The 23,689-nt window shown below is 48.3% G+C and overlaps 1 protein-coding gene across 1 annotated transcript in view; it reads right to left on the bottom strand.

Annotated features, from left to right (window-relative positions):
* Positions 1–23,689, bottom strand: part of LOC120930544 (adhesion G protein-coupled receptor E2-like) — a 147,355-nt gene that overhangs the window by 3,930 nt on the left and 119,736 nt on the right. Inside the window, exon 20 of the mRNA XM_040341723.1 lies at positions 15,033–15,134. Coding sequence (XP_040197657.1) covers positions 15,033–15,134 — 102 coding nt within the window. The remainder of the gene's footprint in view (positions 1–15,032; positions 15,135–23,689) is intronic.

Here is a 23,689-nt window from a genome sequence, read left to right as displayed (position 1 = left end):
CCTACTCCCTACCCATTATCTGCTCACCAGTCACAGCCTCCTCTCCTGTATCACCACCTCATGTGTCAGGCTGTGGCACTACAAATCCCAGCATGCCAGGAGAGGGGAGGCAGCAGCAGCAGCAATATCACAGATCAGGCTGGTTTTGTAGATTAAAAGTGCTGGTGTTGTATAGTGTGTTTTATGAAATGTATGATAATTATATATTTTATTATTATGCTTGATGGTCTTAAGGTGTTTATTCATATATTTTTTTGTAAGTAGTGAGCAGATTTGGTGTGGAAGTGCATTGTAGTCTTTTTATTTGTTTATAATGGAAAGAGTAGTGGAGTGTTGCGGGAGGTGGATGGACAGAGAGATGGAAAGAATGAGGAGTGAGTTAGGGTCCTTTCACACGATCAGGTCTGTCTGTCAGTTCTTCAGGCGGACATGATCGGACGCTCCATTCATCTCTATGGAGTGACGGATGTCAGCAGTGACATGTCCGCTCACATCCAAATCCGTTAATCCAGGTGGATGGAAACCCTATTTTCCATCCCTCTGGCAGATGGGATGAAAACGGACAGGCGGATCTGTTTTTATCCCACCCCCCATAGAGGAGAGCGGAGCTCTAAAAGGTCCATCTCTCCACAGTGAGCAGAGACGGACCTGTCGGCTCAGCGGGGCTCAACAAAGCGATCCCTGCTGAGCAAGCAAAGTCCATGAAAACCGACGTGTGTGTGTGTGAAAGAGCCCTAAAGAATAGAGGTATAGATTGGGTGACAGGGAGATGGATGATGGGACAGAGCAAGGCATGTAGGGATGTGAGCGAGACACAGAAATGGAATGATGAAGCAAAGGATAGAGGGAAAGAAAGAAAGAAAGAAAGAGGGAGAGACAGAATACTAGAGGGATGAAAGTGACGGAGGATAGAAAAGGTGGAGGGATATAGGGCACAAGGATTGTTGGATGGACAGTATGATGGAGGGAGGAATGGAGTAAAAGATAAAAGGATGGAGTTATGGAAAGATGAAATAAAGGAGGGATAGAGTAACAGAGGGATGGAAGTGATGGAGGGTGAAGAGGCTGGCGGCACCTGCAACAGGGAGGGATGGAGACAGGAGGTCTTTAGAATTGGGGACATACATTCTTGTGATCCTGGTGGCTACCTGGGATTTCCCCTCACTTTCTCTGGTGGCTATTAAACAGAAATTAGGGGGAAATCTCTCCAGTGGTGACAATCTGATGGGTTACAATAACTCATCCTTACTATATCAAAAATAACATAAAAAATATGTTGTTTTTTTTTACCTTAATATCTGTCTTAAACCACTGTACTAACTGCATATTGTACTTGTCTGTAGCTTAAGTACTGAAATTTGCACGGAAAAATAATTCTGTAACTTTTAGAAAATGCCAGTAAAAACATGGCTGTGCCAGCAAATATTGAATTTCGCGTCAGTGAATTTCAGTCTGGTAGGTTGGCAACACTGATCATGGGAAATGTAGTCCTGGAGGATTGGCGGCCCCAGGTGTGTCCACAGAGAGCAGGCTTCAGCCCCCAGCATGCATGAACTCTGCTGGGGGGCCCTGTAACCAAGAGAAAGCAGAGGAATTGACTGATAATAGAAGAGTAAAAGAAAGGACTGTGCTGGGGGAAGCCAGAGAGGGAGCCACGCTATACCCCTGTACCCGCACCACCAGAGAGGGAGCCACGCTATACCCCTGTACCCGCACCACCAGAGAGGGAGCCACGCTATACCCCTGTACCTGCACCACCAGAGAGGGAGCCACGCTATACCCCTGTACCCGCACCACCAGAGAGGGAGCCACGCTATACCCCTGTACCCGCACCACCAGAGAGGGAGCCACGCTATACCCCTGTACCCACACCACCAGAGAGGGAGCCACGCTATACCCCTGTACCCGCACCACCAGAGAGGGAGCCACGCTATACCCCTGTACCCGCACCACCAGAGAGGGAGCCACGCTATACCCCTGTACCCGCACCACCAGAGAGGGAGCCACGCTATACCCCTGTACCCGCACCACCAGAGAGGGAGCCAGGCTATACCCCTGTACCCGCACCACCAGAGAGGGAGCCAGGCTATACCCCTGTACCCGCACCACCAGAGAGGGAGCCACACTATACCCCTTACCTATTTGCAGCGCAGACCCTTTTTTTTTTAAATGGGTTGCATTTGGTGAGCGGTAGTGCAGGCCTGTGGGGGCCCCAGTGCATTACTTTGCCCAGGGGCCCCCAATGCTATTAAGATGGCCCTGGGTGCAGGATGAAGCAGCTCCCATGCGGGGAGAAACCTGAACAAGAGCTGAATGCAATGAGTGAAAGTCCTGCAGTGATCAGAGGTGAGTGATCTGCTACTGACTTCACTGCAATGTCGCTCTCCTTCACTGAGCTCTCTCCACTCCCATCATATATATGGGCTTGCATAGGAAAGCCTTCCTAAAGTAATGTACACTTTAATTAGATATCACTTTTTTTTTCTCATATACACATTGGCCCGGATTCAGAGAGCAATTGCGCCTGCGTAACCATAGTTACGCAGCGCAATTGCTGACTTGCGCCGGCGTTACGAATGCTCCTGATTCAGGAACATCGTAACGCAGACTGCAGCCTAAAATCTGCGTGGCATAAGGCTCTTATGTCACGCATATTTTAGGCTGCATTCTTGCGATGGCCGCTAGGGGGCGCTCCCATTGTGCTCAGTGTATAGTATGCAAATTGCATACTAACACCGATTCACAATGTTGCGCGAGCCCTGCGTACACAAGTTACGTCGTTTCCGTACGGCGTGTTTAGCGTAAGGCTGCCCCTTCTAATAGTAGGGGCAGCCAATGCTAAAGGATACCCGTCGTTCCCGCGTCGCCAAATTTGAATTTCACGTCGTTTGCGTAAGTGATTCGTGAATGGCGCTGGACGCCATTCACGTTCACTTGGAAGCAAATGACGTCCTTGCGACGTCATTTGCCGCAATGCACGTCGGGAAAGTTTCCCGACGGAGCATGCGCTCGGCGCGGGAGCGCGCCTAATTTAAATGATTCCCGCCCCCTACAGGATCATTTACATTAGGCGCCCTTACGCAGGGCAATTTTAAAGAGCGCACACGCAATTTACGGAGCTACTGCTCCGTGAATCGCGCGCAGCGCAGATAATTTGCGGGGGCGCAGGGCAAAAACGCTGCCCTGTGCCTCCGTAAAAAAGGGGCAAATCTCTTTGAATCCGGGCCATTAGATTGCTCACTTGCACTGTATATATTTTCTTTCTATATCCCTTTTTTTTTTCTCCTCACATATATATAGGCTTGGATGGGAAAGCCTTCCCAAAGTAATATACACTTAATTAGATATCACTTTTTGGGGGTTCCCCCCCTTTTTTTTCCTTCTCTTTCTCTCTCCCTCGTCTTCTTCTTCCTACATCTTTGGCCCTGTCTTGTCCCTCTTTCTCTTATCCCTATCCTCATTTAATCTATTATTGTCTGTCACTTTGTCTATTTTGGAGCGAGAAGTCAGGGGACATAGGATTAGGGATAATGTACATAGGGTATAAGAATAACAATTACTATAAATATTAGTCAAATTTTAAGGGGTTATATTGAGACCGTTTATGTTTGTTTGTACTATCAGTGTTTTTAAATAATTTGTATCTATTTATTTTTTTGTATTGTAATGTATGTATTGTTGAAAAAAGATTAATAAAGAGAAATTTAAAAGCTGCACAGGGTGGGCCAACTCAGTATTAAACCCTATGGACTAAGACTGGGATGCCATTAAAGTTTGTGTGCGTGTAAAGGCAGGTGTCCCAATACTTTTGTCTGTTTGAGCTTTGGGGTGCACACCCTAATGCAATAGGCTGCGCACGCCTATGATGACAGCCTTGGGCTGGAAGTGATTCAAGGCTCTGTCTTTTGATTGACACAAGGAGCCTGGACAGTTACATATACAGTATTGCTGTTGTTCATGATTCATCCCAAACTCCACCTGCCAGAGAACACTCATGTACGTCCACATGATTAGTTAGCTGTGAGGGATGCTGGGATGAGTAGTAGGGTGACCACATTTTCAAACTACCATTCAGGGACACCCCCATTCCCAAAAATCAGCTTGTGCTGTAACGAATGACAGCACAGTGATTGGACACAAGAGGCGGTATTTATGATTTCTCCAATCACAAGCAGGGGGTGGGGATTGTGCTCCTCCAAGCATTCCCGGCCAGGGCAAGTACTGTCAGTGAGTAAAGCGGTGATGTGGCGGCCTTTTTTGGGGGCATGAGATTGGCCCGGGGAGTGGCTGTGTCATTTTCATTCCGGGACACTGTATTGTCCATGAAGGTGCCCGGGACAGACCTGCAAAATGCGGGACTGTTCTGGGCAATCTGGGACAGGTGGTCACCCTAATGAGTAGTTGTGGAAATAACAATGACATCACAAACAGAAACTGTTTACATGCTTGTAGTCACTCCCACAGATCAGTATTTATTCAGTTTTCACATGTGTTATATCATGTGTCCCAACCTTTAACCCCTTAATGCCTGAAGGTAAAACAAATCTTTAGGCCCCTTTCACACTGGGGCGGGAAGCGTAGTGGCAGTATAGCCAGGCCCAGATTTCCCACAAGGCCACTGAGGCCAGGCCTTGGGGTGGCAGGGCTCCAAGGGGCGGCAGTGGCATGGAGTCCCCCGACGCCCGGAACAAACAGTTAAGGGCGGTAAGTTATGGGGGAATCCGCTTGCTCGTTAACAAGTGATTGCGGCGATGTGGCCAAAATCACCACCCCACATACCTCTCTTTGCTGGCTCTGTCTTCGGGACTCCGTCCTCCCCCCGGCCACCGAGTCTGTCTCCTGTCCCTGCTGCCGATGTACACAGTGAGAGGGGAGAGCTGTGCTCTTCCCATCTCAGCTGTGACAGGAGTTCTAGCACAGTGCTAGGACTCCTGTTTTGGAGGTGACAGGGTCAATAAAGAGAACATGTCACCTCCAATTGCTATCACACAGGAAATTGTTTTCTCCTGTGTGATAGCCAAAAAGTTAAGTGAATTTCTTTTTTATAAAAAATAAATAAATAATAAGAAGTAATAATTAAATTAATAAAATAAAAAAAGTAAAGAATAAGAAAAATAATAAGAAAATTATACAAAAATTTTAAAAAGTAAGCGACAAGCTACAAATAAATAAAAATAAAAAAGTGATAAAAAAGTAAAAAAACAAACAAAACATATTTGAACTAACCGTGCCGCACATTCTCCATTGATTTGGGGGGGGGGGGGTTTGGTTGGCAAGGAGGGGGTGCATTGTGGAACCTGGCCTTGGGGCGGCAAGTAGAGCAAATCCGGCCCTGAGTATAGCACCGTTAAAAATAGCGGCGCTATACCGTCGGATTCAGCCGCTAGCGGTGCGGTATTAACCCCCGCTAGCGGCCGATAAAGGGTTAATACTGCCCGCAATGCGCTTCTGCAGAGGCGCATTGATGGCGGTATTACCGCAGTTTCCCATTGTTTTAAATGGGAAGGAGCGGTGAAGGAGTGGTATACATACCGCTCCTCTCACTGCTCCAAAGATGCTGCTTGCAGGAGATTTTTTTCTCTCCTGCCAGCACATCGCCTCAATGTGAAAGCCCTCGGGCTTTCACATTGAGAAGGTTGAGCAGGAGTTTTTCAGGCGATATAGCAGCGCTATTTTTAGCGCTGTAACGCCTGAAAAACTGAAAAACTCAGTGTGAAAGGGGCCTTATAAGGGAGAAGTAACCCACAGCATTCTCCCAATGCCCCTGTTCTCCACGACATTAATCTCCATGGATGATTAACTTTCACTGCCCACACTATCTGATGTAGTGGTCTAGGCATTTAAAACTAAGGATGAGCCGAACACTCCCTGGTTTGGTTCGCACCAGAACTTGCAAACAGGCAAAAAATTTGTTCGAACACGTGAACACCGTTAAAGCCTATGGGACATGAACATGAAAAAACAAAAGTGATCATTATAAAGACTTAAATGCATGGTATTGTCATAAAAAGTGTTTGGGGACCTGGGTCTTGTCCCAGGGGACATGTATCAATGCAAAAACAAGTTTTAAAAATGGCAGTTTTTTTGGGAGCAGTGATTTTAATGCTTAAAGTGAAACAATAAAAGTAAAAAAAGATTCCTTTAAATATCGTGCCTGGGGGGTGTCTATAGTATGCCTGTAAAGTGGCGCATTGTTCCTGTGTTTAGAACAATCCCGCAGCAAAGTTAAATTTCTAAAGGAAAAAAACTGATTGCGGCTGAAATGAATTGTCGGGTCTTGGCAATACAGATAAAACTCATTGAAAAAAACGGCATGGGTTCCTCCCCAGTCCTTTGTCAGGTCCTTTGTATTTGGTATACATATTAAGGGGAACCCCAAACCAAAATAAAAAATAATGCGTGGGGGTCCCCCTTCCCCCAAAATCCATACCAGATCCTTCAGGTCCTGTATGGATATTAAAGGGAACCCTGCGCCAAATTAAAAAAATGGCGTAGGGGCCCCCCGAAATCCATACCAGACCCTTATCCGAGCACGCAACCTGGCAGGTCGCAGGAAAAGAGGGGGGACGAGAGAGCACCCCCCTCCTGAACTATACCAGGCCACATGCACTTTAACATGTGGGGATAGGTGCTTTGGAGCAGGGGGGACTCTGCACCCCCCACCCCAAAGCACCTTGCCCCCATGTTGATGGGGACAAGGGCCTCATCCCCACAACCCTTGCCCAGTGATTGTGGGGGTGTGCAGAAGGGGGGAAGCAGTTTTTCTACTTTTGCATGTCTTAGTAAAACTTGCATCACAACTTGCATCACAACTACTTAAAGCAGAGCTCCACCCAAAAAGGGGAAGCTTTGCTTGTTTGCGCCAAGCCCCCCCCCCCCCCCCGCCACATTTGGCACTAGACATGTGCATGACGGAAAAAATTGTTTTGTTTCGTTTTTATCCGTTAATCTAGTTATTTTGTTTTGTTCAATTCGGTTTATTCGTTCAATTTGTTTTTGGAATTTAAAATTTTTCTTCAAATGTACCTATTTTTTTCACTTCAAAATGTTCAAATCGATAAATTTTCGAATCGGTCTAAACAAAAATGTTATATTTTTTTGGTTTTGAATGCAGCAAAGTGAGCAAACAAAATAAAAATCTTCACCAAATGATTACACTGACTCTTTAACCACTTCAATACCAGGCACTTACGCACCTTCCTGCCCAAGCCAATTTTCAGCTTATAGCGCTGTCCCAATTTGAATGACAATTGCACGGTCATGCTACACTGTACCCAAATGAAATTTTTAGAATTTTTTCACCACAAATAGAGCTTTCTTTTGGTGGTATTTGATCACCCCTGCGATTTTTATTATTTGCGCAACAACTAAAAAAATACAGAAAATTTTGAAAAAAATAAAGTTTCTATTTTTTTCTGTTAATTTTTTTTGGAAATAAGTATGTTTTCTTCGTCAATTACGGGCACTGATATGGCTGCACTGATGGGCACTGATAAGGAAGCACTGATGGGCACCAATGAGGTGGCACCAATGATGGTCACTGATAGGCCGCACTGATGGGCACTGATAGGCAGCACTGGTATGCGACACTGATGGGCACTCATAGGCGGCACTGATGGGCACTCATAGGTGGCACTGATGGGTACTTATGAGTGGCACTGATAGGGGGCACATATGGGCACTGGTGGGCACTGATAGGTGGGCACTGATGGGCATGGATGGTCACTGAGAGGTGACACTGATGGACACTGAGGGGTGGCACTGATGGTGGCATTGCTGGGCATGACTTTTTTTATATGCTTTCTATGTTGTGCCCATGTTGCCAGTCAGTGCTCATTTGTGGGCACTGATTGGCATCTATTGCGAATATTTTTTAACATGTGGATGGCCATGGGATACATACCTGGCCATCCACATGTTGCCCCCTTCCCTGGTGGTCCTGGTGGCTTCCCTGGTGGTCCAGTGTAGGTATCGGGGGGGGGGGGGGGGTACGCTGATAAACAATCAGTGTATACCCCCCCCCCTGTCAGGAGAGCCGCCGATCGGCTCTCCTCTATTCGCGTCTGTCAGACGCTAGTGAAGAAGAGCCGATCAATGGCTCTTCCTGTTTTTTTTTTTTTTTTAATCAAAAGGTTTTTATTGCTCACATAACAAACATTTACAGGAGAAGATAAAGGCTTGCATTTACAGGAAAACAAAAAGCAAATGACATCTTGTAGCTTACATTCCATCATATATAACTTAAATCCTTAAGAGACCACAGAGTCACAACCACATAACATTTCTTCCTTACTATATAGCACCTGACCTCGACAGGCCCACTGTCCTCACCACCCGCTCGCTCCCTTCCTCCTACCCCTTCCCCAGCTAGAGGGCCTCCCAGATGAGTAATTAAGAATTATTTTTCTGACACAGACAACTGCCCCTACACTCCACCCAGCAGCCTATCCTGTACCAGTTCCAAGGGGCTAAGACCAGGTATCGCGAGCCATGAATCCCAGATCTTAAAAAATTTCCCTGAGCTCCCTCTGTGCTGGTATATATACTTTTCCATTGATAGGGTCCTGCCCATGTGTTGGATCCATGTTTTAAGGGCCGGGGCTTCCCTTGATTTCCAATGTAAGAGAATAAGTTTTCTTGCCTGGAACAAAGACCTGGCAAATGCCACCCTGGTGGTCCCCTCCTCGACTACCCCCTCCAGAACGCCCAATAGGCAATGAAGCGGCTCCAATGGAACGTTGGCCTGGAACACCGAGTTCAGTGTAGCCAAGACCTCCGTCCAATACCTGTGTAACTTGGGACACCTCCAAAGTAGATGGATCAGATCTCCCTGGGCCGCTCTGCAGCGTCCGCAGAGCGGATCCGGGGCCCGGCCCATTCTGAAAAGTTTAACCGGGGTGTAATGCACCCGCAACAGGATATAGAGTTGGGAGACTCTCTGCGATACATTAAGCGAGCATGCGTTTACGGCCTGTAACGCCTCCTCCCATACCTCACCTTCCATGGGCCCCAGGTCCACCTCCCATTGTTCTGCTACGTTCATAGGGTGTCCCTCGAGAAATGAAGCCAGAAGCATATTGTAACATAACGAGATCATGCCCTTAGTATCCTGTGTGGAGCACAACATCCGGAAAATCGGCGTGGGGGAATGAACCCAGGCCGTATCTGCCCCCTGGGCCCTAACAGCATGTTGTAACTGTAAATAATAAAATAGCATGGTATGTGGTAGGTTAAATCTGGATTGTAGTACGTCAAACGAGAGTAAGGCACCCCCCTGAAAGATATGCTTAAGGTGCGTGACCCCATAGGACCTCCATCTGTGGCCCTGGTCAATCCTGGCCAGTTCCTCATATGTGTCGTTTCCCCAAATGGGGCTAAATTCGGTAAACCCCTCCACCTCCTGAAGCTGTCGAACTTTGTTCCAGATCTTCTGGATTAAAGCATAGGTGGGCATACGTTTATTGGATCTTTGGAACTTACGAGCCTCCAGCCCCTCCGGAATCGTACCAGCTCCAGAGCCCTGCAGCATAAGCCTAGCCGCAGAGGCTCCGGGCAGCGGTTCCATGGCTCCTATTAAATGCTGCAGCTGAGCCGCTAAGTAATATAGCCAGGGATTAGGTAGTGCCAGGCCCCCTCCCTCCTTCGGGCGCTGCAGTTGTTCTAGTTTTATCCTAGGGGGCTTGGTGTGCCACAACAGCTGTCGGAAAAGGGAGTTAACTACACGGAATATTTTGAGGGTGATGACAACGGGCGCATTGTGAAGGAAATACAGCAGTTGGGGCATTAGTATCATTTTGATAAGGTTGGTTTTACCCGCCAGTGACATCTTCAGTCTATTCCAGATTTGAATCTTGTCTCGAAATTTAGATAGTAGGGGGTGTATGTTAAGCTTACAATAATCTGTAATCGTGGGAGATATCCAAACCCCAAGATACTTAAATGATGTTACTACTGGGACCGGGCACGGGAGGCTACTCCCATGGTCCGGTTCCCCATCCAGGAACATCAGGGCTGACTTCGTCCAGTTAATGGTGAGACCCGAGAAGCGGCCAAAGTCAGTGATGATAGTCATTACCTGGCGTAGGGAGTCATCTGCATCCTCCAAAAAGAGGAGCATGTCGTCCGCATATAGCATGATCTTTTCGTGCATATTATCATATCTAAACCCGCGAACCGCCTCACAGTCCCTTACCAGGGCCGCAAGGGGCTCGATGGCCAGAGCGAAGAGCAGGGGGGACAGGGGACATCCCTGCCTGGTCCCCCTGCCCAGAGCAAAGGCCTGAGACATCCTATCAGCCATGCGTACAGTTGCCTTGGGCTGAGCATACAACAGACGCACCCACCTCAGGAACCTAGGGCCGAATCCAAATTTAGACATCACCTCCCAGAGATACCGCCAGCCGACACTGTCGAAGGCCTTATTGGCATCTAACGACAACAGTGCCCTAGTGCCGGCGGATCCCGAGGAGGTCTGCACATTCAGGTAGAGACGACGAAGATTCGTCGCCGTGGATTTACGCGGCATAAAGCCCGCCTGGTCAGAGTGAATAATGGATGTAATAATCTTGTTCACGCGCATGGCCAGTACCTTCGCAAGAATTTTGACATCGCTTTGTAGGAGTGATATAGGTCTATATGACCCAGGGTCCAGTGGATCCTTGCCGGCCTTCAGAAGCAGAACAATGTTTGCTCTAGTCATGGAGGGGGGCAGGTCACCAGTATCAAATGAGGAGTTGAACACCTCGAGTAATTTGGGCAACATCGCCTCCCCATACTGGGTATACACTTCTATGGGGATACCATCGTCGCCCGGGGCCTTGCATGTAGAGAAGGATGCAACCGCCGCCCGGAGTTCCTCCAGGGAGAGCGGTGCCTCCAACTCAGACCGCGCCGCGTTACTCAAAACCGGGAGGGTCACTGCTTCCATATAACACCGTAGCTCCTCATCCGTATACGCATCTCGCGCCTTGTAAAGTTCCGAATAAAAATTAGCGAGCTCCACCAGAATCTTTTCCGGATCGTTGACCAGTCGTCCCTGCACATCTCGGATCGCTCCTATGGCAGGGGACGCCTGCTGAGATCTAGCGATTCTGGCCAGCAAACGACCCGTCTTTTCCCCTTCCTCATAATAGGCTTGCTGGGTAAAGAAGCGTTTCTTCTCCGCGGCGGAGGATCTCAGCCGGTCCAGGGAATCCTGGCCCGACGTCCATGCCTCCCTCGCGGAGTCCGAAGGGTCCATCACGTAGGTCAATTCCAGCTGTCTCACCTGATCCTCCACCCGCTCTAAGAGAGCGGATGAGTTGTGCTTAACGGCTGCAATCTCCTCAATAAATGTTCCCCTGAGGCATGCCTTAAAGGAGTCCCAGTTTAAGGCGCGATCCCCCCCTCCCCAGTTATCCATAAAGTACTGTTCTATCCTGCGTGTGACCTGATCATGAGAGGTGAACAATTTTAGCCAAAAGGCATTCAATTTCCAGGGAGCCCTGGGCAGAGAGGAGACCGGGCGGGTCACCAAGTGAGCCACCAGCGGAGAGTGGTCAGAGACCTCTCTCGGAAAGTACTCCACCCTAGGGATCATATTCAGAGCCTGAGGGGACCCCACACAGAGATCAATGCGGGACAATGAGCCGTGAGTCTTAGAGAAGCACGAGAACTGTTTAGCAACAGGGTACCTAGCCCTCCAGATGTCCAACCACCCCACTTCTCCCAGCCACCTGCTCAGTATCGTTCCCCTGCCCCCCTGAGGAGCCCGAGCTGGGGGATGCCTATCCTCCCTAGGGTCAATACATGCATTGAAATCCCCCATTACCAGGACGGGAACATCAGGCTTATCGCCCAGGTAAGACAAAAGTAACTGTAACACCTCTCGAGAGAAGGGTGGGGGGATGTATACAAAAACTAGTACCATGGTAACTGTAAACAATTTACAATATAAAAACACATATCTGCCATGATTATCTATGGCTGCGTCGATTTCCTGGTAGGCCAGGGAGCTGTGCACCAACACACTCACCCCCCGTGAATATGAGGTGTGAGTGGAGTGGTATGCCCTGCCCACCCAGGAAAATCCCAGACACCCCACCGTGTCCTTCGTAAGATGGGTCTCCTGCAAGCCCACAACCGCGGGGAGGAACTTTTTCAGTCCAGAACGGATCATGGTGCGTTTCAACGGGTCATGCACCCCGCGCACATTCCAAGTCACTATCGGGGTGGTGGCCATGGGTGAAACCAGAAACGATCAATGATTAAGGCCAGGGGCCTTAGGGTCATCTCGGGTAAGCAAAACCATATACATGACTGCAGTAAGTTCAGAAACAGAATAGGTAACCAATGTTGTGGTCCTGTTAGCAATTGAGCAAAAGTTGTGAACAAAAAAGGGTGTTGTAGCAATGTCCACAGCACATCCCCAGCCGGGGTGGAGGCGCTTCTCATCCGCGGCCCTCCAATGCGTGGATTCGGCAAACGATGTGTGCCAACCGGGCACAAACAATAACATTTCCCTAGCCAGGGTGAAACAGCGGCACTGATCAACGCGCCAGTGCATGCCCCCCGCTGTAGCATAGATTCCAGGGGGGGTAAACTTCAACTGCCGAAGCTCTGTTCAATCGCTAATAAAATGTAAAACAGGTAGAATCCCGGTACAAAAAAAAAAAAAGGGGTAAAAACTTATCTTGTCTGCGACGAAAACGGTGACATGTGAAGGCAGCTGTGGGGCGTCAGTCTCCCCTGTCATCCTCTCGGCGTCTCCTCAGGTCCTGCTCATTGTGGTCTAGCCACTGCGCGGCCTCTGCGGCTGATTCAAAGAAAGTGGCTTGGCCTCTCACTGTAACCCGCAGTTTCGCTGGGAACAGCATGGCATATGTAACTTGTGCCTTCTGCAGGCGCTTCTTGACCTCCGCGAATTTAGCCCTCTTGCGCTGTACCTCAGCCGAGAAGTCCGGGTAAAACGAGACTCTGGCCCCGTTGTAGTGCACCGATCCCCTCTCCCTGGCCAGCCGCAGGATTATCTCCCTGTCCCGGTAGTTTAGGAGTCTGGCCAGCATGGATCTGGGGGGGCCACCAGGGGGAAGGGGCCTAGGAGGTGTGCGGTGCGCCCTCTCCACCGCGAACAGTGCGGTGAAGGCTTCTTTACCAAATATGTCCTGGAGCCATGTCTCAACAAAGGCCGTGGGGTCCCTACCTTCCGCCTTCTCTGGGAGCCCCACTATGCGGACATTGTTCCTTCTCAGGCGATTCTCGATGTCGTCTGTTTTTGCGGTAGCCTGAGCGGATTGTTGCAGGGCAGATCTAGTGTCTCTGGTGAGGGGAGGGAGTGCGTCCTCCATGTCACTGATGCGGCCCTCCACAGCCGTGGTCCTCTCCCTGATCTTCTGGAGGTCATGGCGCATAAGTGACACCGTTTCAGTGAGCTCTCCAAACTGGAGCTTCAGGCCATCTACTGCAGCAGTAACCGACGTGGTGCATTTCTGCACCGCCCGTAGGATCTCGCTAAGCGTGGGTTGCGGGGAGTCCTCCTGCAGTTCCCCGAATATGTCCTGTATGGCATCTGAGGAGCTCTCAAGTGGTAGTGTGTCGTCCATGGTCGCGTCACCATGTTGGCCCTGTACTCTCTGGGCCCACGACAGCTGGGACGGAGCAGGAGAGCTGCTAGGGCCCTGCAGCTTTTGTGTGAAATACAGCATATCCCTGGGGGGATCCCTCCCCTGCTGTCTCTGCGTCTTAGGAGCCTTACCGCCGACCTCCGTCTGCCTCTCAGCCCCACGCGCTGCCTTCTGCTGTTGTGAGGCCCCAGCGCCATCTTGGAGATCCATGACTGGCACTGCTGCGGCTCCTTTCTCCGGTCTGCGGGCCATCCGGACCACGCCAATCGCTCGATCGGTCTCCGCTACGGTCAGTGCAGCAGCCGGGCACTAGCAAATCGATCGCCTGCGTCTGTGAGTACCGGGAACAGGATCAGATTAGGATCGTTAGCGGGAGCTCCGTGCAAAGCGACCGCTCACATGCCCGTCCAGGCCACGCCCCCGGCTCTTCCTGTTTACATCATGATCAGCCGTGATTGGACACGGCTGTTCACATGGTAAAGAGCCTCCGCTTCCTCTAAATACTTTTTTTTAGGATTGCCGTTTCCTGTGGCACACAATACAGTCTTCGATCAAACACAACTGGTAATGTGTTTGAGCCTAAATGTCAGCTGAAAGGTAAGCTGCACGAGTCACTGAGGTGTGGGCTGCATGTGTTTTCTTGGATCTGTCTGGACTGCACATCTCCATTTATGCGGAATTTTTTACCACTTTTAACCATTGTCTCACTGCTGCATCAGTTCTAGTGTGGAACTGTGGTCTTTTTCTTTTTGTTTTGCACTTACCCAGGATTTTACGTTCAAATTTTAGCTTTGATTTTCACATACACGTGTTTTGCTATTCACTGTAAGACTCACACTGTGTTATATTTTACAGTCCAGTTAGGACTGTACCTATTCAAATACCGTTCAAGGTTATTTTATTTGTGTCTGCATCACCTGTCACTCCCCAGGCCCAATCAGCCCTCTCATTCACCTTCCTTTTATCCACTCACTTGGCCAAGCCATATTACAGCGCAGACAATCATCACTTGCTACATATACGGTACCATTTTTTGTCTTTAAAGGACAGACTCCCCCATTGTTTGCTGCAGTGTTCACCATTATTGCACTCATCCCTTTGGTCCACTCCCCCTTTTTTCCCACTTCCCTTTCCCCTTATCCTATACAGAGCAGGAGCTTCAATTATTTTATATTCGGTAAAATTTGTTTATATTGCAATTCGGGTAGTCGGATATATCCGAATCTCCGAAAAACAAAAAATTTGTCCGAATATTAATTTGAAACTAAACGAACCGCGCGTGTCTATCTCGTTCAGAGACAATAGCATGGAACTTTGCATTAACCCTTATTGTGAATCCTGTGTCATGTTCTCCTATATTTTCAAAGTGCAAGGACAGTCAAAATACATAAACATAATAATTTTTGTGATTTTTTTTTTTTTTTTACTTACTGGTTTAGAGGCTGTTTGAAGGGTACTGATTGTAGATGTGTCCTGTTTCTGCTTTTTATGCATACCATATCTTAAGAACAATTTGCAGTACTTTTCTCTGACCTGAAAAATAAAGCAAACCAATAAATGTTCAGTACATTGATTGATCCACTAGTATGTGGGTCCCTGGAGGCCTGCATAAAAACTGGTTAGGGTCAACTAAGAATGCAATGGGCAACAAAAAATAGTTTTAGAGGCATACATTTTCTCTAACAGTGCTAACGTTGACTCGTTCATTACTGCCGGCCCAAGACATTGTGCTGCTTGGACCCAAGAATAAAATGCTGCCCCCCCCACAAAAAAAAAATCCCGCCTACCAAAAGGCCCCCACATACATTATTTTATATCATGATAATAACTACAATTACATTTATCAAAATCTGATTGAAAATGCCATAAATCTATTCCCTATTTTGTAGATGTTATAACTTTTACGCAAACCAATCAATATACGCTTGTTGGGATTTTTTTTTTTAACCAAAAATATGTAGCAGAATACATATTGGCCTAAACAGATGGAGATTTTTTTATAGCCAATGTCTATAGGAGGGGTTTCCACCATCCCTGCTAAGTTTCATTTCATACAGTATGTCTTATTTTCAGTTTACTGTGTATTATATGTGAAGTTGTGTATCAGAGACCGGTATTGTCGTAATATTGAAGCCTATTGAGATTTCCACATTAGAGGATTCCACCATTATTGTTAAGTTATTGATCAGTAAGTTAGCGCTGCACTCCGTTTTTCATGGTGTGGGAACACATAACAGTGCTTAGCGGCCTTTTACTGACACTTTTTTATTTTACCTCCAGTAGTTTATTGTAAATAGTAGTGTGTTGATTACCCATTATACTAAAGATTGGCATGTGGAAATAATAAACATCAACACCACCAGGCTGGCCCCCATGGACAATGTGCCTGGCTGCCAAGTTCATCACCCCATCCCTGCACTCAGTGCACTGATTGGCACTGATTGGCAGCACTGGCAGGCAGCAATGCTTGGCAGTAATAGGTGGCACTGATTGGCACTAGTAGGCAGTAATTATTGGCAGTAATAGGTGGCACTGATTGGCACTAGTAGAAAGCACTGATTGGCACTGATAGGCAGTACTGATGGGCCCTAATTGGCACTGATAGGTGGCACTGATTGGCAGCACTAATGGCACTGATTAGCACTAATAGACAGCACTAATCAGCACTGATAGGCAGCACTAATTGGCACTGATATACAGCACTGATTGGCAGCATTTAGTGGCACTGATTGACAGCACTGATTGGCACTAATTGGCAGCACTGATGGGCACTGAACGGCAGCACTGACAGTCATCACTGATGGACGCTGATAGGTGTCACTTATGGGCATTGATTGGCAGCACTGATGGGTACTGATAGGTGGCATTGATGGACACTGATTAAAAGTACTGGCACTAATTGGCACTGGTAGGTGGGATTAATTGGAAACACTGATTGGCACTGATAGGTGGCATTGGTTGGCACTGATATTAGGCGGCACTGACAGGTGGCACTGATTGGAAGCACTGATTGGCACTGACAGGTGGCACTGATTGGAAAAACTTATTAGCACTGACTGGCACTAACAAGTGGCACTGATTGGCACTGACAGATAGCACTGACTGGCACTGACAGGTGGCACTGATTGGAAACACTGGTAATGACAGGTGCCACTGATTGACACTGGCAGATGGCACTGATTGGCACTGGCAGGTGGCAGGGATTGGCACTGACAGGTGGCACTGATTGGCACTGACAGAGGAGAGGGAGCTAGGCCTAGCTCTGAGGAAGGGGGTGTACCCTGAAACGCATTAGCTGTACCCCGTGTTCTGTTTATGGCCTTTTGTCAGTTGCATTTTGTGAGTACCCACTTTTATACAAAAATGTCTTATTTTTATCTCTGGCAATGCACTAGGGGCCAAATTCTCAAAAACATGTGTAAATTTAGGATTATCTAACTTATGTCATTTAAGTTACGGCGCCCTAAGTTGGTGTCGTAAGTACCGTATTCTCAGTGCATTTGCGCACAAAAGTGCGCCATCCTTAACTTAAGTTTCAATGCGTAAGGCGTGGTTATGGCAAGTGGGAATGAAGTGGGCGTGCTTCATTGTAATGAGCCGTGACCCCATGCAAATGAGGGGCCGGCCGTACTGCGCATGCGCGCACGAATCTGGACCTCACTGCGCATGTGCAGAACTTTGGTCAGCGCAATCAGTGAGATAGGTAAAAGGCCAAGCGTACTTAGTTTGAAGATCGCCCTGTGTTTAAATAGCCCCAGTCAAACAGACTTCAATTGCAAAAGTATTTCCCTGTGTTCCCTTCCTAAAGCAAGTTGCTTCTGCTTTGAACGTTTGTCAGTGTTTGTTGGTAAGATTTGTTTGTGAGAAAAGTGTTTGTGGAGTTGGAGGGTATAGTTGGTGTGTGTTTTTGCTAATTTGTTCTTTGTTTTGATTGTTTGCCTGTTTGTTTTTGATAAGTGTTTGTTTTTTGTTTTCCTTTTTTGCCTGTTTGTTTTTGATAAGTGTTTTTTGTTTTCCTTTTTTGCCTGTTTGTTTTTGATAAGTGTTTGTTTTTTGGTGTGTGATTGTTTTTTGTTTTCCTTTTTTGCCTGATTGTTTTGGATAAGTGGTTTTTTTTTGGGTGAGTTCCCTGTTGCTGGGTGTTGTCTGTCATGGCTCCCAAGAGCAGGAAGCTTAATTTTACCCTGGCAGAGAAGCATATACTTGCTCAGGGCGTCATTAAATTTGGGCGATTTCTCCATGGCCCATGAGCCACAACACCACCCCGGCCAGGAGGAAGGAGATCCTTCAAAAGATCACCGATCGGATCAATGGGGGGGGGGGGGGGAGACCAGGACCATCGCTGGAGTTCAAAAAAAAAAAATTACTTGAGGAGCGTGTCCCGGAACAAGCTGGCAACGCTGCATGCCCATACCAGGGGCACTGGAGGAGGGGGACCCTGCCCAGTCAGGATGAGTGAGGAGGAATGGGCAGTGGCCCAGTGTTTCCACCCACAGCAGGTGGTGGGCCTGCCTGGCTTTGACAATGATCCTCTTATGAGGACAGGTAATTTTTTGGAATTTCTATCTGGTGATTAGCATGTGTGGGTGGGGGAAGGGAAGATGTGCCAAGTGTGTGGATCCAACAACCTGTGATTGTTTTGTGTCCTCCCCAGATGGCCAGGAGGTTGCAGCCCCGTCAGCCCAGGAGGTTGCAGCCCCATCAGCCCAGGAGGTGGCAGCCCCATCAGCCCAGGAGGTGGCAGCCCCATCAGCCCAGGAGGTGGCAGCCCCATTAGGGCAGGAGGTGGCAGCCCCATTAGGGCAGGAGGTGGCAGCCCCATTAGGGCAGGAGGTGGCAGCCCCATCAGGGCAGGAGGTGGCAGCCCCATCAGGGCAGGAGGTGGCAGCCCCATCAGGGCAGGAGGTGGCAGCCCCATCAGGGCAGGAGGTGGCAGCCCAATCAGGTCAGGAGGTTGCTGGCCCATCAGGGCAGGCTGCTGCACCACCCCCAAGACAGGCTCATGCAGAGTCCCAAGAAGGGTAGGATTCGCCATGGGAGGGGAGTGCCCACAACTCCCCTAATTTGGATGTTGAGTGGGAGGAGGATGAGGGGGAGGAAGATGACAATATTCTGATTGGGCAGGAAATAATGATGGGCCAAGATATGACCTTTGAATCATCCCCTGAGGGAACCCCACAGGCGCCCAGCAGTCAGGCCACCATCATGGGTCGCCCCTTCCAACCCTCCTCCAACATGCAGCAGCACCCATGGCTCACTCCAACTCCTCCTCCAAGGCCACAAGCCTCAGGGGCAAGTAGGAGGCCGACCCCGGAAAACAGGGGGGGGTTGGTGCGTCTGCCGGTCAGTCTGTTGAGGGACAATGTCCGGCAGACCCGCAGTCTGTCTGCAATACAAAAAACAATTACCAAGGTGGAGCGCAGCCTGGGTGCAATGAGGGAGTCACTGGGTGACGTGGCCACCAACTCCGTGGGGGTCATCACCTGTTTGTGGGACCTGAGGAACGCCACAACAGGTGTGGCCCAGGAGGTGACTGCCCTCACCCAGGCTGTGCAGGCCAATACCCGGGCTGTGCAGGCCAATACGGCTGACATTACTTCCTGTCTGACAAGGATAGCCGTTGCCTTGGAGGGAAGGCCAGCAGGAGGACAGACACCAGGGGAGGCTGCTTCTTCCCCTGCACAGACCCCCCCCCTGAAAATACTCCCTCCCCTGCACAGTCCCCCCCCCTGAAAATACTCCCTCCCCTGCACAGACCCCCCCCCGTGAAGATCCCCCAGTCGGCCGTGGCCGTCCCCGTGGCCGTGGGCAGCCCAGAAGGAGCACTCGGCAACATCCTTAATTTGCAGGGGTACTTTTGATTATTTTTTTATTTTTTTTTTGCTACTGTACTTATGATTTGGTTTATGTGTGTGAATGATGTGTGAATGTGGGGGGGTGGCATTCCTGAAATCATAAGGGTGTCACCCTCAGTTTTGGTGGAGTATGGATCCCCAGGACCAGGGAGAAGTCATCCTAGGTTCCTGAATGGTGTATGAATGCACAGTGACATAATTGGAGCCGTGGCGGGGCGTTACTGCTCCCAAGTACCAAAGGGGGGGGGGTACTTGGATCTAATCCAATTCGATGTGCATGTGATGTGTCTGTGCTAAGGACCACAGTGACGTGCATTCATGCATTCTCACTGTGAGATAATTAATGTGCGTTTTGTAACCAAAAAAAAATTCTCATTGGCATATAAGTAATGTGCATTTAATTTGCAAAGAAAATATTTAAAGGTCACATAATCTCTGTGATTTGTTCTGGGCAAAGCAAAAACAAAAAGATATTTAGGATCCATTTACTGGGCAAAGATGCCTTCAGACAGTTGTCTCCTTATTGCCTGGCCCTCAGCAGACCGGGTAGAGGGGTTTGGGGGGGGGGGGGGATTAGATCCTCATGAAGGAGTTGGGTGATCTCCAGGATGGCCTCCCTATCAAAACGGTAGTTGCCAATCACCTCATAAGCTGGCATTTGCCAAATATCACGCCGTGGACGATAAACTCGCGCCTGTGCCCTCATCCTCCTCCTCTGTGCCCTCCTCCTCCTTTGTGCCTGTAAGGCAGCAAGTGCCGTCAGAATCATCGCTGGTCCTGGCATTTTTCAACAAATTACATTCACAACTAGAGCTCTAACCTCTAGTCACTACCTTCAGCAAACCCTTCCACAGCATGTGTAAAATTAGGGCTGGTTTTATAATGTGGAAATTTAGTCAGAAAAACTAACAGGTGCGCACAGGGCGGAAAATACGGCACACACACTTAATTCTGAGAATCGCCCTAACTCCCTCATTTGCATCTTTGCCTATCAAAAACAGCGGCGAGCCTAGCGTAATTTGCGCCCGGGAATGCGCAGGTGTAACTAATTTAAGTATGGCTGAAAATACGGAAATGTTTGCTTAAGTCGTTTTGACGATCGTGCGCAAATATATGCGCCGTGTAAATTTAGAAAAATGGAGTTAAGTCTGCGTATCTCTTTTGAGAATTTGGCCCAAGGTGTGCGGCTGTGCGCTTCTTCCATTTCTGTTTTTCTTGTACTGCCTTGAAAAAGTATTGATACCCCTTAAAACGTTCCACATTTTGTCATGTTACAACCAAAAACATAAATGTATTTTATTGGGATTTTATGTGAAAGACAAAACACAAAGTGGCACATAATTGTGAAGTGGAAAGAAAATGCGTGCATTCGTATTCAGCCCCCCTTTACTCTCATACCCTAACAAAAATCTAGTGTGATTTTCAGAAATCACCTAATTAGTAAATAGAGCGCACCTGTGTGTAGTTTAACCTCAGTATAAATAAAGCTGTTCTGTGAATCCCTCAGAGGTTTGTTAGAGAACCTTAGTGAACAAACAGCATCATGAAGGCAAAGGAACACACCAGACAGGTCAGGAATTAAGTTGTGGAGAAGTTTAAAGCAGGGTTAGGTTATAAAAAAAAATATCCCAGGCTTTGAACATCTCACAGAATTGTTCGCTATGTGTGGATGAAAACTAACACTACACATAACCCTGAACACACCATCCCCACCGTGAAACATGGTGGTGGCAGCACCTTGTTGTGTGGATGCTTTTCTTCAACAGGGACATGTAATCTGGTCAGAGTTGATGGGAAGATGGATGGAGCCAAATACAGGGCAATCTTAGAAGAAAACCAGTTAGAGTCTGCAAAAGACTTGAGACTGTGGCAGAGGTTCACCTTCCACCAGGACAATCAACCTAAACATACAGCCAGAGCTACAATGGAATGGTTTAGATCAAAGCATATTAATGTGTTAGAATGGCCCAGTCAAAATCCAGACCTAAATCCAATTAAGAATCTGTGGCAAGACAGTGACTAGGGGAGGGACTGGAGTAGTTGAGGCAAGAGGAGTGGCTGGGGCACATACACGTACAGCAGATAGCCGAAAGCCGCCGCCGTGGGCTGAGGATAGCCTATAGGGAGCTGCAGAGGAGTTCATTGCAATATATCTACCAAAGTTGGAGAGAACCTGGAGGAGCTAAGGAGTCCAGATACCCCAGCATCTATTGAGCCAAGGAGGAGGTGATCATCCCATGCACTCACTATCCGCTTTCTACCCCTGCAGGGGTGCAGGGTTCTGGTGAGTGGGGAACTGAAGGGGAGCATGGAAGTCAATTGTTTTATGCTCACGGCACGGACCATATTGGTTAAAGCACACCCCAGCGAGTCACACCCCAGGCCGACAGTTGGCAGCAGTGGAGTCAAGGATTTGGATGTTTCCCCCCAGCAGCCTATCAGGAGGAGGCTTCCTTGCTGTGCATGCTGGGGAGGGGTATTTATGGGGCAGACGTCATCTTCTCGGGTCTTCTTCCCATGTGGCGCCCACCTTCAGGGTAGCCATACCATGGCACCCCGGCAAAATGGCCTTCTGGGCTGGGGTGTGCATGCTACGCAGTGTTCCTAGTTCCGGGACCATGTTGGCCCGGAGCCACTGAGCTGTGGCTGAGGTCCAGTGATCGACTGGGTCCCCAATCTGATGAGGTCCTGAGCTGTCCGTTCCTGTGTGAGGAAGCTGTTCGGTGGAGAGTCTACCTGAAGAGTACCAAGAGAGGCTGGTGTTCCAAGAGGGCCCTGACTATCCACTGTGGACCAGGGTAACTGGGTGCTGAGAGGCTGGACGTCGGTCGCCTATCAGCCGGTACCCAAACCAAAACTACCTGAAGGAGATCTGGGTGTCGAATCTGTTGAGGATTCGGGACCACTATTATCTCCACTGTGTTCAACTATTGGGAGGGTCTGTGGCAGAGACTCAACCCCATGTTCGAGTGACATTCTGGCTGCCAGGCTTGTGAGGGAGGCCTGTCCAGGTGCGCTATATCCACTCCAGCTAGAGTGGTGAGATAGAATTTGTCGTTGGAAGCAGGACTGTTTCCCATTCATATACACCTGGATCTGCTATTCTTCATTTCTACTATCTCTTCACTTTTCACCAAGTTCTACTGTTTTTGCCCGACTGGGTAATAAAAGCAAAGAAAAGACGCCTGTTGTGTGGACATTCCATTGAATATACTCTCATCAAGTACCCTAGACGGCAGAGAAACATGAGGTAACATGCCACCCAAAACAAACCAGCAGCTCCTTCGGGGGTAGTGCTACATATATAAAGACTTGAAAATTGCTGTTCACAAATGCTCTCTATACAATCTGACAGAGCTTGAGCTATTTTGCAAAGAAGAATGGGCAAAAATGGCACTCTAGATCAGTGTTTCTCAACCTTTTTTCAGTCAAGGCACCCCAAAATTATGGACACTCCTGAGACACCCTCCAAAATTATGGACAGTCTTGAGGCGCCCAATTCTAAAATGCAAAAACTATTCTGATAGTTTTACATAATGCAGCAACATCAATTCACGTAGTATTCCCATGTTTCTCTCCATCACTTAGCTAATGAGACCCCAAAGCTGATGAAGAGAGGCAAGGGAGGGTTAAACAAGGAAGATACGCAGGCAACTGACATTTCCCTTTTTAACTGATGATGTCATTGGTTGTTAGGAGGTTGGCAGCTAGAAGGTTGTAACACTGACAATGAAAACCTGTGGCTTTGTGTAACTAAAGGGCAGGTTTCATCCACCCACCCAGCTTGTATTCAATTTTGGGGCACTTTTTAGGCATTGCCAAGGCACCCCTGAAGAAACCTCAAGGTACCTCAGGGTGCCTGGCCTGGGCATCCGGATTGAAAAATGCTGCTCTAGATGTGGAAAGCTGGTAGAGAGAGATCCCCAAAAAGACTTGCAGCTGTAATTTCAGTGAAAGGTGAGTCTACAATATGTTTACTAAGGGAGGCTGAATACAAATGCACGCCACACTTTTCACATATTTATTTATAAAAAATGTTGAAAAACATTTATAATTTTCCTTCCACTTTACAATTATGTGTCACTTGGTGTTGGTCTATAACATAAAATCCCAATAAAATAAATGTACGTTTTTGGTTGTAACATGACAAATTGTGGAAAATTTCAAGGGGTATGAATACTTTTCAAGGCACTGTATGTGATTCTATCCACAATTCACCCAGCTCACTAGGCA

Source organism: Rana temporaria, chromosome 3 (assembly GCF_905171775.1).
Source record: "Rana temporaria chromosome 3, aRanTem1.1, whole genome shotgun sequence".
Lineage (NCBI taxonomy): Eukaryota > Metazoa > Chordata > Amphibia > Anura > Ranidae > Rana > Rana temporaria.
Note: the sequence above shows the minus strand (reverse complement) of the source record. Positions and strands in the feature narration are given on the sequence as shown.